Source organism: Lupinus angustifolius, chromosome LG01 (assembly GCF_001865875.1).
Source record: "Lupinus angustifolius cultivar Tanjil chromosome LG01, LupAngTanjil_v1.0, whole genome shotgun sequence".
Taxonomy (NCBI): domain Eukaryota; kingdom Viridiplantae; phylum Streptophyta; class Magnoliopsida; order Fabales; family Fabaceae; genus Lupinus; species Lupinus angustifolius.
In genome coordinates this window covers 34,115,097-34,129,996 of record NC_032009.1, presented here as the reverse complement: position 1 = coordinate 34,129,996, position 14,900 = coordinate 34,115,097, and the positions used below count along the sequence as shown (strand labels likewise).

The window sequence follows — 14,900 nt, the reverse complement described above, 5'->3', positions numbered from 1 at the left end:
TTATTATTAGTTAAAAATCCATAAATCCCATGCATTGCACAAATTCATTTCACTATAAATTGTCCCGTCCAATAATATCATACCATATATGTCATTAAAAAATATTTATTTTTATATATCATTTCATTTTTTTGTTGAATAAAATAAAATATTATGTGACATCATATTATTAGGTGAAATAGGATTGACGATATCAACTTGAGATATGTGATCTTTTGGGCTTATAGTTATTGGGAAATAAAAACTGGCCCAGCAGAAAAGCCTTATTATATAAATAAAACAATTAATAAATAAGAGGGTTGCATTGAAAGTTTGTTGCGCAAGTATAGAAATAAGAGAGTTTTAAGGAAGATAGGTTTGGTTATTATGAAAGTGATCATAATTAACAAACATACATATACAGAGAATTGAAAAAAACATCATAGAAGAAAGTAAGAATGACGCAATCAACGGCACAAACACGAAGAAAAGGTATAGGAGTGAAAGTATGGTTATTTGTTTCAGAAACAGGAGAATCACGGCTTGAAGAAGTTGGAAAACATTACATTATGAGACGAACAAGTTTACCAGCACGTGATCTTAGGATTCTGGATCCAATGTTGTCTCAACCATCATCAATCTTAGGAAGAGAGAAAGCTATTGTTATTAATTTGGAACATATCAAAGCAATTATCACAGCCACTGAGATTCTCATGATTAACTCATCCAATCCTTTGTTTCTTCAATTTCTTCAAGATCTTCAATCTCGCATTTCCACTTCTTCCAATGAAATGCCACACCGGGTAATTCATGTTTAACATTGAATCTTATATTTTCATTCTAAATTAGCTTAGATTCTTCTTTTTATCATGGTATCTTGAAACTTGTTAACATTAATTACATTTTATGTGTTTGATACCAGGAGGATTAACATAAGAATTTTATGGAAAGATATTACATAGAAACTTTGCCAAATAAGGGCATATTTAATCCAATACGGATGGAAAACCTGCATGCATTTTATCAAACTAATGATGAATGACAGTTTATTTACTCATTCTAAAAACAAACCCAGTCTAGTTATTAACTTAAGCAATTAGGATAGAGCTTTAAGCATTCACCATTTTGAACTCCTTTTCTATAATATATTTGCTAGCATCACTCATAACATCTCTATAACAATATTATAAGACATGTGTCATTTCTTGTAGTCTTTATTTCTAACCAATGATGGTAATAATATAAAATTTAGGATAGAAGATATAGCTCTATTCATATACACCAAGGTTGAACTTCCACGTTTTGATCGTGACATGCACCTTCAATGGGAACAGAAAAAAGTTCTCAAGATACTTAGAAGGGACTAAATTGAATGTCGTAGTTTGTTTTAAAAATAAAGACCACCTCTTATTTATGTGTAATTCGGTTAAAAGTTTTGGGTGGGTTCAACAAAATTAATTTGTAGCTATGAGTATGTAGGTAGTTGATTGAATTAATTTTGTTGCCGCTGAACTTTATTAGATGAATAAAAACATGTAATATTAACTTATTATTTGTTTAATTGGTTATGATAATTAATTGGAGTAACTTAATACATATATATAATAAATAATTATTAATAGTTTGGTAAAATTATTAAAAATTTATAATTATTAGGTAGAATTATTAGTAATTATTTCTAATAATTATTGATTTATGATTATTTATTTATAATTTATATATAATTATTAGTATGTATTGTAGTGTGATGCAATTAATTTGAGCAATTTTAAAAGGTAAAACTGATCAATAAATTATTCAAAATTCTTAGTTTTTTTTTGGAAACTACTTACTTGTGACTATAAATTACCTCAAAAGTTACACTTTAACCTTGCGGAACAGTGCAGATAAATACTAGAGGAAGTGTGCATGGATACTACTACATTCACTTAATATATTTAAACATATACATATAATTGATATTAACCGTGTAAAATCTACATTATTCAACCTTCATGCATTTATTTAGACTTTTTTTTCTCCTGAAAAGTTAATAATAATAAATATAATAATAAATGATGTAACGACAATTTATAAAAATGTATTGGTAGAATCAAGGAATTCATTCATGTTTCACACTTTACAAAATGTTAAATACATCATTTGCGAAGAACAAAGTAACTTTAATTTTGTTGTTGCATTCTTACTGGTTCAAATTCTCCCATTGATTTGACTCTAAACTTGACACCGCAGATGAGCAATGACATGGATACTAATGATTATAGCACAAATACTATGATGGAGGTATCATTTTCATTGAACAGTCGCACTATTTCCCAAAACAATTCACCCATGACAATGCATGAAGGTTCTGATTTCTTACCAGACAAGTCAAACATTGAAATCAAATGGGGTAGCTCTAGGAGTGGAAAAGATGTACCTGTAGCATCACCACCTAAGCAGTTACCATTTGAGTTCAAAGCACTTGAAGCATGTCTTGAATCTGCTTGCAGGTGCCTTGAATCTGAGGTTTGTACTTACTTTTTTATTCTATATGTTTACTCTATCTGAGTTTGCTAAAAAGAAATTGGTATAACTAAGGATACCTTTTGTCCTATGGGTAATGAACCATTCCCCTCAGGTGTCTGACTCCCTCCCAATGAGTGTTGCTTATAGAAATTGAACATTTAACATTTGACCTAGCACATTTGGCCTAGCATGATACATGGAGAACCAATAGGCCTTCCACTCATAGAGCAAACATGTTCATTGAGTTTTGTAAATTATACATATTGTTGGTGGAATGTGGGGTCAAATTAGCAAAATATATGTCTTCAACTTATAAACACTTTAATATTGTCTTACATGGGTAATTTCTAATTAGAATATTGCAAGACTTTATCAGTGAACTCAAATAATAGAATTATATATATTTTAGTATAGAGGACTATATGTGGGACAGTTTGTGGGACAATTGATCTTATCTTTTTCTAGTAGAGCAGGCAATCTTACAAAATTTCCATCATGGATTTTGTTTTTGTTCTCTGGATTTTTGTTGTTGATGAAGTTTCTCTTGTTTCTTTAACCATATATGTTATCTTCTATATTGAGTTATATATGCTTATAAACTCTATGACTTGTATCATATCAGACTAAAACATTGGAGGATGAGGCTTACCCAGCTTTAGATGAATTGACCTCTAAGATTAGCACACTCAATCTTGAACGTGTAAGACAGATCAAAAGTCGATTGGTTGCACTTTCTGGTCGTGTGCAGAAGGTACATAACTATCACACATTTTTTTTGCCATCGCAATCTCAATCCAATGTTGGACTCTCTATTACTGAAAAGGATCCCGATCCCTATATTCACTATGTTGCTCATGTGTCATGTCCCCATATATGTATCAAGGTTTTATTAATCTGACATTAAATTGGAAAATAAATTCACTCTGTCATCATCATCTTTGATAGTAATTAAGCTACCTTGTGCACCCTGTTATTTAAAAGCAATCAATATTGGTTTTTCAGGTAAGAGATCAAATTGAACATTTGTTGGATGATGACCATGACATGGCTGAAATGTACTTGACACAAAAGCTTGAAACTCGCTTAGTAGACCAGACATCATTAAAAGAAGGATACAATACAGAATTCGATGAAGATGAAGACCAAAGGTGCAAACAATTAACAACATATATATAATAGAATAGCCTTATTTTGTATAATAAATACTTATTACTTAATCAAATATATGCACCATTTCTCTGCTCAGCCATTACATATTTAATTATTGTTTTGTCTATAGCGATGAATCACATTCCAAAAGGTCATATAATTCCTCTGATCCAAAGCTTGATGTTGAAGAATTGGAGATGCTGCTAGAAGCTTATTTTGCACAGATAAATGGAATCTTGCAGAAATTGTCCAGTGTATGTTTCTAATTTTCATTTCTTATTATGAGTGTAATGTTTTTGCACTCTTAGTATAAAAATTTATATACAATCAATACACCATTCACCATTTATTTGTATTATTTATATTTAAACGTGTTAATGATAATCAAATATGAATGGTGAATAATGAACTATGTAAAAGTATTTTTGTGTTGTTTGTGCATATATATTTCTCTCAAATGTTGACTGATATATGGTTAATTAATAGTTGAGTGAGTATGTGGATGACACAGAGGACTACATCAACATAATGTTGGATGATAAGAGAAATCAACTTCTACAAGTAGCAGTAATATATGGCACATTAAACATGATGCTTAATGCTGGTATTGTGGTGGTGGGATTGTTTGGCATGAATATTCATATTGATCTCTTTGATGGACAACCTTATCAATTTTGGAGTACAACTTGGGGTACACTTGCAGGTTGTTTATTCTTGTTCTTTCTTTCTATTTATTGGGGTAAGAAAAAATATTTGCTTTCTTCATAGCGGAAGGGAAATCGGCACTTGTTTCGGATTCATTTTTTACACATAAGATGAGAAGATTGATATATTAAACGAGTAGAGATTATATCGTGTAGGAATTTTTTATATTGTCAGCGAATCATTTATTATTAACAAAAATATATGTTATATGACCTACTGTTAGCTTCTATTTATTATCACTGAGCTTGTTCGGTTTCTATTTTAGTTTGAAAAGGTGAAGTTGAATTTGTTGACTTTGGAAGAATTTAATAAATAAAAAAACATTTCTGTTTTGAAATGATAATAATGATATGATAAAAATGGTTACAATCTTATTGATTCAGTTCAGTTATTTAAAAGGCGATATATGCATTCATGGATTGCAATATAAGGAGCTTAAATTCTTGCAGGTTGCTGTGTTCCTTTCTCTCTTCTCTTAATTCCCTATTTCTTCATATAAGACCTTATAATCCCTCTACAAGAAATGAAAATAAAAATGAGTTTGAAAGAATACTTCTATGTAAATAATATACAAAACCACATTTTTACATACAAATGTACTAGAAATGTTTTTTGCACTATTTTATATTGAATATATATTATTACATTGGTTTGAACTTGCATTCCATGTATATATCTATAATATTATATAATATTATAATGTTATGGTGTAATTTCTATTTTCTTATTTTATCTTTAATATTTTTTAATTTTTATATAAAAAAAAGATAATCATAAATAATCATCAGAACATTAGTTCAAAGTTGAAATTATGATTCTCACCTTAAATACAAAGAAGACATTTAACTTATTCAAAATAAAATATATAAAAATTAAATACTTAGTTGTATAAAATAAAAAATGAGTCCACAAATATTGAAGTGTTTTTTGAGGCACCAATAATAACAAAAGTAAGATTGATCTTATAATCAATTAGAATTAGAGTCAAATATAAGAAGCTAATACCTTTCCTACTTGCTTAAAAATCCTTATACAAAAGGACATTTATTGAGGATCCAGCAAGACTATGATCCTACCTCGGTTTGTTTTTCATTTTATGAGTAAGGAGTTAATCTTTTTCGAGATGTGTAACTGTTTTTTTAACCATTGTTGTTCATAAGAATCCAAAATTTGATCTTTTGATTTTTTTGGGATTTAGAATCTTACACCACTTTATCATAACTTGGTGTTATATCTGCCCCATCTCTCCAGGAATTTCACTGCAATCAAACATGATATAAGCTGACTTGCAGAACAGAACAATTCTCATAATTAATTGTCAGTATGTCAGAATATTGTGGTGGTTCTAGAGAAAGAGCTGAATCCCAAAAAAATTCCATTTGCCACATCATTAATCGATGAGAGCTACTCTCAACCTATGCAGAAATTGGCATTTGAATAACAGGATCAAATGTTATATACAAAGATGTGCAGGACTCATATATACTTTAATTCAATGTTATTATAAATGGACACTAAACTGTTATAAAAGCATTATGATTAAACAGTTATACAAGTACAACTATCAATACTAGTATCGCTAAACCTAAAATGCCACATTACATTACAATATGAAATATATTTTGAACTATATTTTAGTATTTGTGTTGATATTGTATTAGACTAGTTATAGTTAGAGTTAGTTTTAGTGGTTTTAGTTAGTTAAGCTTTATTATATGAATATATAGTTTACTTTTATTATAAACTATCATTCAATTCAATAATGAGAATATTATTCATTTTTTTCTCTTTTTTTTTTCTTTCTTTAAGCTTTTTTTTAAACTTTTTTAAGCTTTTTTTAAACTTTTTTTAAGCTTTTTTTAAACTTTTTTTAAGCTTTTTTATCTTTATCATTCATACATTTTTAAGAGTAAATGTGGACATTTACCATTTTACAAAAAAGTTGTAATAAAAACAGTCAGAATTTAAGATATTTCAGTGACTCAAATATAGTAAATGATTATATGAATGTTGGGGAAAGAGAGTTCATAGAAAAGTTTTGAAAAGCAAGTTTCAAGTAACTTAGATTGACGTTTAATCCTAATGTAATATACAACTATGACTAGAAACCTAAGAACCCATACATACACAGTATTACAGTAATGCCACTTGACACTAGATAACATCTGTCCATATATCTTTTTCTTTAGATATAAAGCTAGTTTTTGTGGTCAAGTAATTTTTCAAAAGAATGCTTAATTGGAAATAAAGCTGGAAAAAATGCAAGCAGATATTCATGAGTTAGAGATGAGTTTAATGTCAAATGCAGCTTGAGGCATCACAGTCCCTTGTAACCTTGGAAAACTTCCTACTTGAATCAGACAAACTTGTTGAACTAACTAGTGAAGTTACATCAATTCCTCAAAATGATGGTGAAAAAAATTAAATTACATCATAGTGATTTGAGTTTTCTAAAAGAGATTCTGAGCCATCAATTTCACTAAAATCATGATTGTGGCAAGTTGATCCTTGAAAAAAGAAGATTGGGGTGAGAGAGGCTCGAACTCTCGACCTCAGGATTACTCTAAGCTATGAGACCTACGCGCTAGCCAACTGCGCCACCACCCCTTGATGTTGAAGTCTATGTATTCAACATTTTAAAACACATATACTAAATTTGCGATGTTTTTTGTTGTATTAATATTTGGTGTTAGATAATATTATACATTATTGTTTAGACAAGAAGGCTCTTAGTAATTGTTCCCCTCTATTCTATTAGGGAAATGATTTTTTTTCTGAATGATTAATACATAAAGAATAGATGATACATTAACAATGTAAAAAGTTCTTATATTGTTGTATAGAGTTTATACCATTGTTGTATAGAGTTTATACCATTGTTGTTATTGTCTTATTGACATATGTTTATACTAATCATAATTAAGAGCAATTAATTTGATAATATTTTCTGGATCACTTTGATTTTAATGTATTGTGTGCATCAAACATATTACACGTGATGGATGCTCAACATAAGGATGGAAATAAGTACTAACAAGTAACAACACACATGAAAAAAACAAAGCTTTGATTTGTTTTCTTATTCAAAAAAGAGAAATTGTGTGCTGATTCTCCGATTTGTTGATAACACTACCACTTATAAACAACCATGGTTCTATGGTGTAGTGGTTAGCACTCTGGACTTTGAATCCAGCGACCTGGGTTCGACTCCCGGTAGGACCTCTTTTTCATATTTTTCCTCCCCACTTTTGCTCAAAATAAATAGTAACACCTAGATGGGGATCTGCTGTCCCCAACCACGTCTCTGGCCAATTACAATGAAGCAAAACTGATAATCCTTGTCCGTTCTTCAGTTAGCAAGATTATAAATATATGGCAAATTACTAACACTTGACATCATGTTCTTAACAATAAAAGAAAGAAATGGACAAAATGACATGACTGTGCTGAGAAGACATTCTATGTTCTAACCCACCGCAGATTGCATGCTAGCACAATATCACCACATGTGATGTTAGACTTTATCTAGAAATATCACAGTAAAAAACAGCACTTTGGACCAACATTGACAAGATAAAAAAAAAATTGACTGATTATTTGATACTCCTAATGTTCATTGGAACTTTTCCTCTGATTGTTAGTGAAGAATGTGAATAAATAATTTGGATTTATCAATAATGTCAGACATAAATATATTACGTATATATGCTTATGTTAAATGTATTAGTTATAGTTACTTTACTACACTTACACGGGGGAATTTAAGTACATGGATTGGAAATGCTAAGTTCATCCCAATGCATTCCTATAAACTGCAGAAATTAAAACTCAATTTATGTATCCAACCTATGAAGTATGAAGGATAATATATCTATCATAATAAAAATCTAGCCCTACAAAAATATTACTAGTGTAGCCGTTACTAATGTGAAGGATATAATCACACACAACAGTAACAGTCACAGCAGAAACTCCAGGAAAGTTTCCTGATATGGAATACCAAATACCTGACAAGTGCAGCTGAGAATATGGTGTTAAAAAGATCAGATTTTGATAAAGATTTGGGTATTTAATATTTATGCTGTCAACATCTTCAAAAAGGAAAATGCTTCTACAGATTCGCTGACTACAATGATCCACATCTTCTGATATGCATACAATAACGTGGGACCAGATATAATTGGATGGTGAAATTTTTGTAGAGAGACATGTGTATATAACATTGTTGCTTTCTTTAAAAATTACTAGGGCTCAACATCATTATAATATGTTTATCTTTCCTTGTCGTTGCAAAAATAATCGAATATCAACATCCACTTTCTATCCAAAACTGTTAGTTAAAGATATAGATCACCTGTATTTAATGATGTGTAATTTCATATCCTTAGTCAATCACATATTATAATATGAATAAAAGAAAATCTTAAAAAACAATAAAGTAATAAAAAGCTACATTTTGATTGACTGAGAAAAGAAAAGAGAATAAGACATTACTTAGGATGAGTAATCTTTTATTAGTTAGCTACATCAAATCAAATGTGATATATAATAAATGGAAGAGCATTGCAATCCAAATAGTATCAAGGTCATTGGATCGAATTGGGTACCTGGAATGTGAGGGAGAAAGTGAATAAAAAATTCAACCACAACCAAACCTTAGTGTTAGTAGGTGAGATCAATTATATGAATTGAAAGATGATCTTATAATGCATTGTTATACATTATATCCATTAATAAAGTAATGATATGTAAATATTTCATAATCAGATTACCTATAATATTTTGGTCTTTTTACCTCTATAAATAGGACTAACATATATTTAATTTACTATCTTATTTGAATTTATAGTGGTCTCTTCAACACATATTCAATTCACCTAAGACACTCTACCATCACTTTAAATTACACAACCCATACAACATTCATCTATCCAAAGTATTTTTAATCATATCCTATATGTATATTACCCTTGTGTTGTGTATAATATATTGGAGCAAGATATGGAGGTCCAGCAGAATGATATGTAGTGTATGTCAGTATTCACTATTTCTTACTACAGAAGTTGAGTCATCACCTTAGTTTGACTGCATTGTTGTGAAGAATTAACCCAGAATTGAAAGAGCTAAGATAGTGCAAATTGATGCAAAGATCGACTTTTGTTTTTTGATTATAGAGTTAGATGGTAGATCCCATTCAATTTTACTCAGAGGACCATTTTCCTATAAAAATCTCATAGTGTAATAAATGAAATTTCATCATCTATTTCTCACAACTTTGTGAAAACTTTACTTAGAGGAACATCTATTTCAACATCTTTTACTTAGAGGACCATCTCTTAACGTTATATGTACACTCCCATAATGTGTGATTTTCTTGGAACATACCACTCAAATAAGAACATTTCTGTGTTAAAAATCTTGTCTTATGTGAAAATAATAAATCTTGTCTTACGACCAATCATGAATAGTTCGGATTAAAAGTTAGTTATTGATCACATGATAGTCATGTACATTTATCTTTTAATCTTGACCATTTAAATAAGATCTAATAGTGTACATTAATTATTTTCATTTATCATAATAACATATAATAACTCATTGATTTTACATAAATACTTTACTATATGTATATATTTGTTTTGAAACAGTCAAACATGGACAGGCATGCTAGGGTGCACCATTGCAAAAGTCTCTTTCCCCAGTTTGGGAATATTCTCTCTATGAGCTATGATAATGTGGGATTTGGAACTCTCCCACTTGGGGTGTTTAGAAAAACAAGGTTAAAGCAAAAAGAGATTCACTTTCACCAAAAGGAAAACTTACATTTAGTTTTTCATTCCTTTGAATTGAAAAAATAAAAAAATTGTGACTACAACATCAATGGAACAAGAATTCTCTACTTGAGTCCTTAGATGTCAACACTGCAACATCTTTAGATCATTCTGCTTATTTTTTTACTTACACATAATCTCAAATTCTCAATCCTACTATAATCCAAATGAAGAAAATAGTCACCACACGTGCACCAATGTTGGGTTTATAGGGCCATATAGGTAGGTGTGAATGCAATCTTTTTCTACAATGAATGAAAACACATGTACCAACTTCCAAAGGGTCATTTTCATCTATTATTGTTGATAGAACATTAATATGTCCTGAAATGGGGAAGGCTGGTTCATTTGATACTGAGGGGCAAAAGGGTCATATGGTGGCATGTGTATTTCATTGTCCATGAAATTGAACTGAAAATCAAAGGTTGGACTTGGACCTAGCTCAAGTTCATTCCACTTTGTCTCACTCTGCACTTCCTTGTCGCACGTGACATCTGGTGAAACCACGTGCTCCCACCTTGGACTTGAATCTGATGTGTCCATGTGCAATTGGTTATTCCTGAAATCAATGTGGCCATACATGTTCTTAATCTCAGGCTTTCTCTCATTCTCATACTGAACAAGTTCCTCTGAAACATTTGATAGTGGTGGTTTCTGTTCCATGCTGTTTAATTTCTCAATCTTCCCTTTCTTGTTGTAAATTCTACATAACACCCAATCATCAAGCTGCCATCAAAATCAAATAATTCTTGTCAGGAAAATGACATAGGTAGAGACAACCAATAAAATATCGAAAACACGATAAAATCATAATGATAGTAGTAAATGAGGAATGAAAAAATTGTTATACTCTCAAATTATTTTTGTTGTGAGCAGATCTGTCAACATTGGCAAGGCGATATTCATGCATAATCCAATTAGTTTTGACTCCTTGAGGGGCTTTGCCTACATAGAACACGAGAGCCTTCTTGATCCCAAGCGGTTTCGGCTTTCCGATCGGCTTGTCAGCTCCGGTAGCCTTCCAATACCCAGTCCCAGCCGCCCTGTTCGGACGTGAACCGTTCGGATATTTTCGATCCCTTGGAGAAAAGAAGTACCACTCTTTCTCACCATAAGCAGCCATTCCTAAACATGAAAAAATTGAAGCGAATTAGAATATTTTTCAATTAAATGAAGAAGAAATGAAGTATAATACCTGGAAGCTGCCATGGATCAAACTTATATAAATCAATTTCTTTGATTACAGGAGCGGGAATGGAGTGAGAAGCACATTTTGTACACAAGTAATGATTCACCAACTCATCATCAGTGGGGTGAAATCTGAACCCTGGTGGTAACACTAATTCACCTTGCATTCGTGTATATTCTTTCTTGATTCAATAGAGTTTAACTCAAACCTGCAACTATTATTACTCTTTCTTCTCTGCTTAGATACTTTGAAATTGAAACTGATGAGAGAAGAGGGGGGCGTGGGTTTTTATATGGTGACTGGGAACTGGGAAATGGGAGTGTCCCACTTTTTATGCTTATTCTGTCACTGCTTCCGTCAAGTTCTTTTTCTTAGTTATGATTTACTAATTCAAGAATGTCATTTAATTTTTTATTCACTGAATATGGATTTTTTTCCTTCTGCATCAATTTAATAAAAAATATAACATTATGGATCCCTCATTTAAAATAATTTTTATTAGGAGCCATAAAATATTAATAATGATTAATTTGACTCTAATTTGATAGTTTTGTAAATTATTTTGAGTTTATTGATTTTTCAAACACTAAATTGATACACATTTTTTTTATTAACAAAATTATGTTTTTGCTCTATTTTGTTTTTATGAAATTATTGTTTTGTATTATATTTTTTTAATTAACCTCCTTTTTTCAAATAATAATTAAGATATTGCAATTAATAGTGTCAAATACTTTAAAAATATTAGTGAATGATCTAGTTCTTACAAAATATGTATTTAAATTAATCTTTTAAATGAAAGTAAAAATTTAAATTAGTCATTAAATATTGTGATGGTAAGTTATAATAGTCTTTGTGAATAAAGCGTCGGAAAAATAGTTACAAAAATATTAAAATTATTTGAAATGTTTTGAAACTATTTTAAGTTTTCTAATTTGTCACAATTAATCGGAGAAGTTTTTATTCTGAAAATGATATTTATAATGAAGAAGGATAGAGTAATACCGTTGACATGCTATGACGGTAGAGGCTGTAAGCAACATTGAAGCACGTGTAGTGATCATGTGCTGTTTCTTCTTCTTCTTCCTAATCACTGTTGGGGCCACAATTTAACGTACATAACTAAATAAGGCAAATGCTACAAGGTAAAACTAATATCTATGGGTGAAAGATATTAAAATGCTTTTTATAAGTGTATCCATGAACACATATATGTTTAGTGTTACAAAAAATTAATGAAGAAATAATTTCTTATAAGGAAAAGAATATTGTCCAATATTGGGATAAGTTATTGATCTTGTTTTTACTTTTAATGATAAAAGTATAATCATGTTACATCTAAAGAATAAAAATGTCATGTCATATTATTTATTTTTTACGTGGAGAGGATTTTGACCCTTCTTATATTTAGGGAAAGTTTTTTGTTGTCTTTTTTAGTCCTGTAGTATTTTCATGCTCAAATTAAGGCTATACTTGTGAAAGTATACCACAAGCTTTTTTGTATAATCAAAAATATCTTTTTACTATATTAAAAAAAGAACCATTTTATTTCAAGTTGCATGATTATCTGTCTCAATGTCTTATTGAAAATCTTTATATCACTAAATCATTATCTCGTTAGTATATATGATCAATTTTTGTGAGGAAAATATGGAATATGAAGAGTATAATATAAAAATTAAAATGGCGATGAATTGAAATAAAAATCATCTTAAAAATAAAAAATATGAAGAGTATAACATAAAAAAATAAAATGCTCAATTTAGTAGCTAAGCATTTTATTACGAGTCAAACGAGAACATTCTTTTATCTCATCTATTATAGTTGTAGGGGATTAGAAAAAGAGTTTAAAATTTATGAAGCTTATTTCATGTGACGTGTGGCGTACATGGACAAAGGCGTCGGTCTAATGCGGAAGCTGCATGGATGTTACCTTGCCAAGGATTTATGTGGAAACATTTCGACAACATTTTCTTCGGTAGGACCCAGGTGCCTTTAAGGTAAGGGATTACGATACCTTATACTATGCACTGGGGAATAATTGATATGAAATAAGATTCTCTTCTACTCTCTTACTACTAGAATCAATATTATTTAGCTTCAACTCGTTGGTGATTCTGTTAGGTCCTGAGTAAGTTATTGATTATTATTAAAAATTTTAAAAAATAGAATGTTTGTTAATATTACTTAATAACTCTATACTTCAAAGTTAAAAATATTATGATGCATAATTAAATAACCAATTAACAAAAAAAAATATTTCATTGCTATAAAATGTTATAAATAAGTTGGAAACGTCGTTAAAGAATATATGTGTTATGCTTTAATTGCAATAAAAAACGTATAATAAGTTTAAAATTTAATTAAACAACGATATTTTTATTATAACATAAATTAACAAATGACGAACATAACTAAAAATAAGTTAAAAGCAATTAATTTTTTTCATCTTAAAAGGACATAAGTTTGATTTTTTTATAAAAATTGATTGACTCAGTCGATCAGAGCGATCCGACCATCCAAATCATTGATTTTAGGCTTAACATGACCAAGTCGAATCGAATCAATTTGATTTTGATACAAAACTAATTAGATGAGATGTTTGCATCAGTCTGATTTCTTGTTCACATTTGAACTTGTCAGATCAACCGGTTTGAGCAAAGTTTTATAACACTAGAATACAAGAAAATGAAATTTTTTACAAATTTTCAATTATTTAATTCCAAAATAATAAAAAATCTAGACTCTTAATTTTTTTGATTGTATGTGTCTCCATCTTTAACCAGTATTGGAGAAAATGAGTTTATTTTAGATATAAAAATTTACCATGTAGTGTGAACTAACAATGTAAAAATAAATTGACTTTAGCTTGTATAATTTTTTTACAAATAATCAAACGTTCGTGCTAGTTAGTTTGTCATCTTGTGAATAATTCTAAACAAATATTTTCTCCATCATGTATTCATGTTGTCACTTTGTTTTTGGCATGGATTGAGAAAATAGAAACCAGTTCTATTTCAATACTTATCCGAGTCGGGAACATCTACAGGTATGTGGGGCTAACTCTCCCAACGGGTATTTTTTCTATCCACAAGATTCGAACTTGGGTTCTTACTTAAGGGGAATCAAGCATGTACCACTTGAACCAACGCCTGTTGGTACTCGATGTTAATGTATGTGTCTACTTACTCGTCCTCTTCTTGTAAAGTGGCCTAATAAATCAATTCTTTAAGATGCAAAGGAATTATAGTTCAAGGAACATGGTAATTGAACAACTATGTGCAATGAATCTATTTGGACTTAGGAACAGCCAACATAGGTCAAAGAAAAATGAACATTTTGAACTGTAGTAAATTCAGTACCTTCTGGGAAATTTCTTCATCCTTCACACTAGTTGCCAACATTGACTTCATTTTCTTGTGTCCATTGTAAAGTATGGAACCAAATATAACTATTTACCACTTGTTAAGTAGAAACTTGGATCAACCTTCAAATTGAGGTTGGACTACTACAACTTGGGTTTGGGCCTTACATTGAGC

General features: G+C 30.1%; 2 protein-coding genes and 2 non-coding genes across 4 annotated transcripts; 2 read left to right on the top strand and 2 right to left on the bottom strand.

The window, feature by feature from the left end:
* LOC109361888 (magnesium transporter MRS2-F-like) lies at positions 299-4,450 on the top strand. The gene is made up of 6 exons (XM_019607419.1): positions 299-782; positions 2,212-2,487; positions 3,110-3,238; positions 3,490-3,635; positions 3,767-3,890; positions 4,123-4,450. The coding sequence occupies exons 1-6, from the start codon at positions 438-440 to the stop codon at positions 4,402-4,404; spliced, it is 1,302 nt and encodes a 433-aa protein (XP_019462964.1). The 5' UTR covers positions 299-437; the 3' UTR covers positions 4,405-4,450.
* TRNAM-CAU lies at positions 6,865-6,948 on the bottom strand. The gene is given in 2 exon segments: positions 6,865-6,900; positions 6,911-6,948. It is a non-coding gene; the product is annotated as a tRNA-Met (tRNA).
* On the top strand, positions 7,492-7,563 carry TRNAQ-UUG. Its single transcript has one exon. It is a non-coding gene; the product is annotated as a tRNA-Gln (tRNA).
* LOC109361885 (protein ATAF2-like) lies at positions 10,122-11,610 on the bottom strand. Its single transcript, XM_019607414.1, has 3 exons — positions 11,368-11,610; positions 11,023-11,297; positions 10,122-10,898 (listed from the first exon to the last, which is right to left on the bottom strand). Exons 1-3 carry the CDS (start codon positions 11,525-11,527, stop codon positions 10,470-10,472), a joined length of 864 nt encoding a protein of 287 aa, XP_019462959.1. The 5' UTR covers positions 11,528-11,610; the 3' UTR covers positions 10,122-10,469.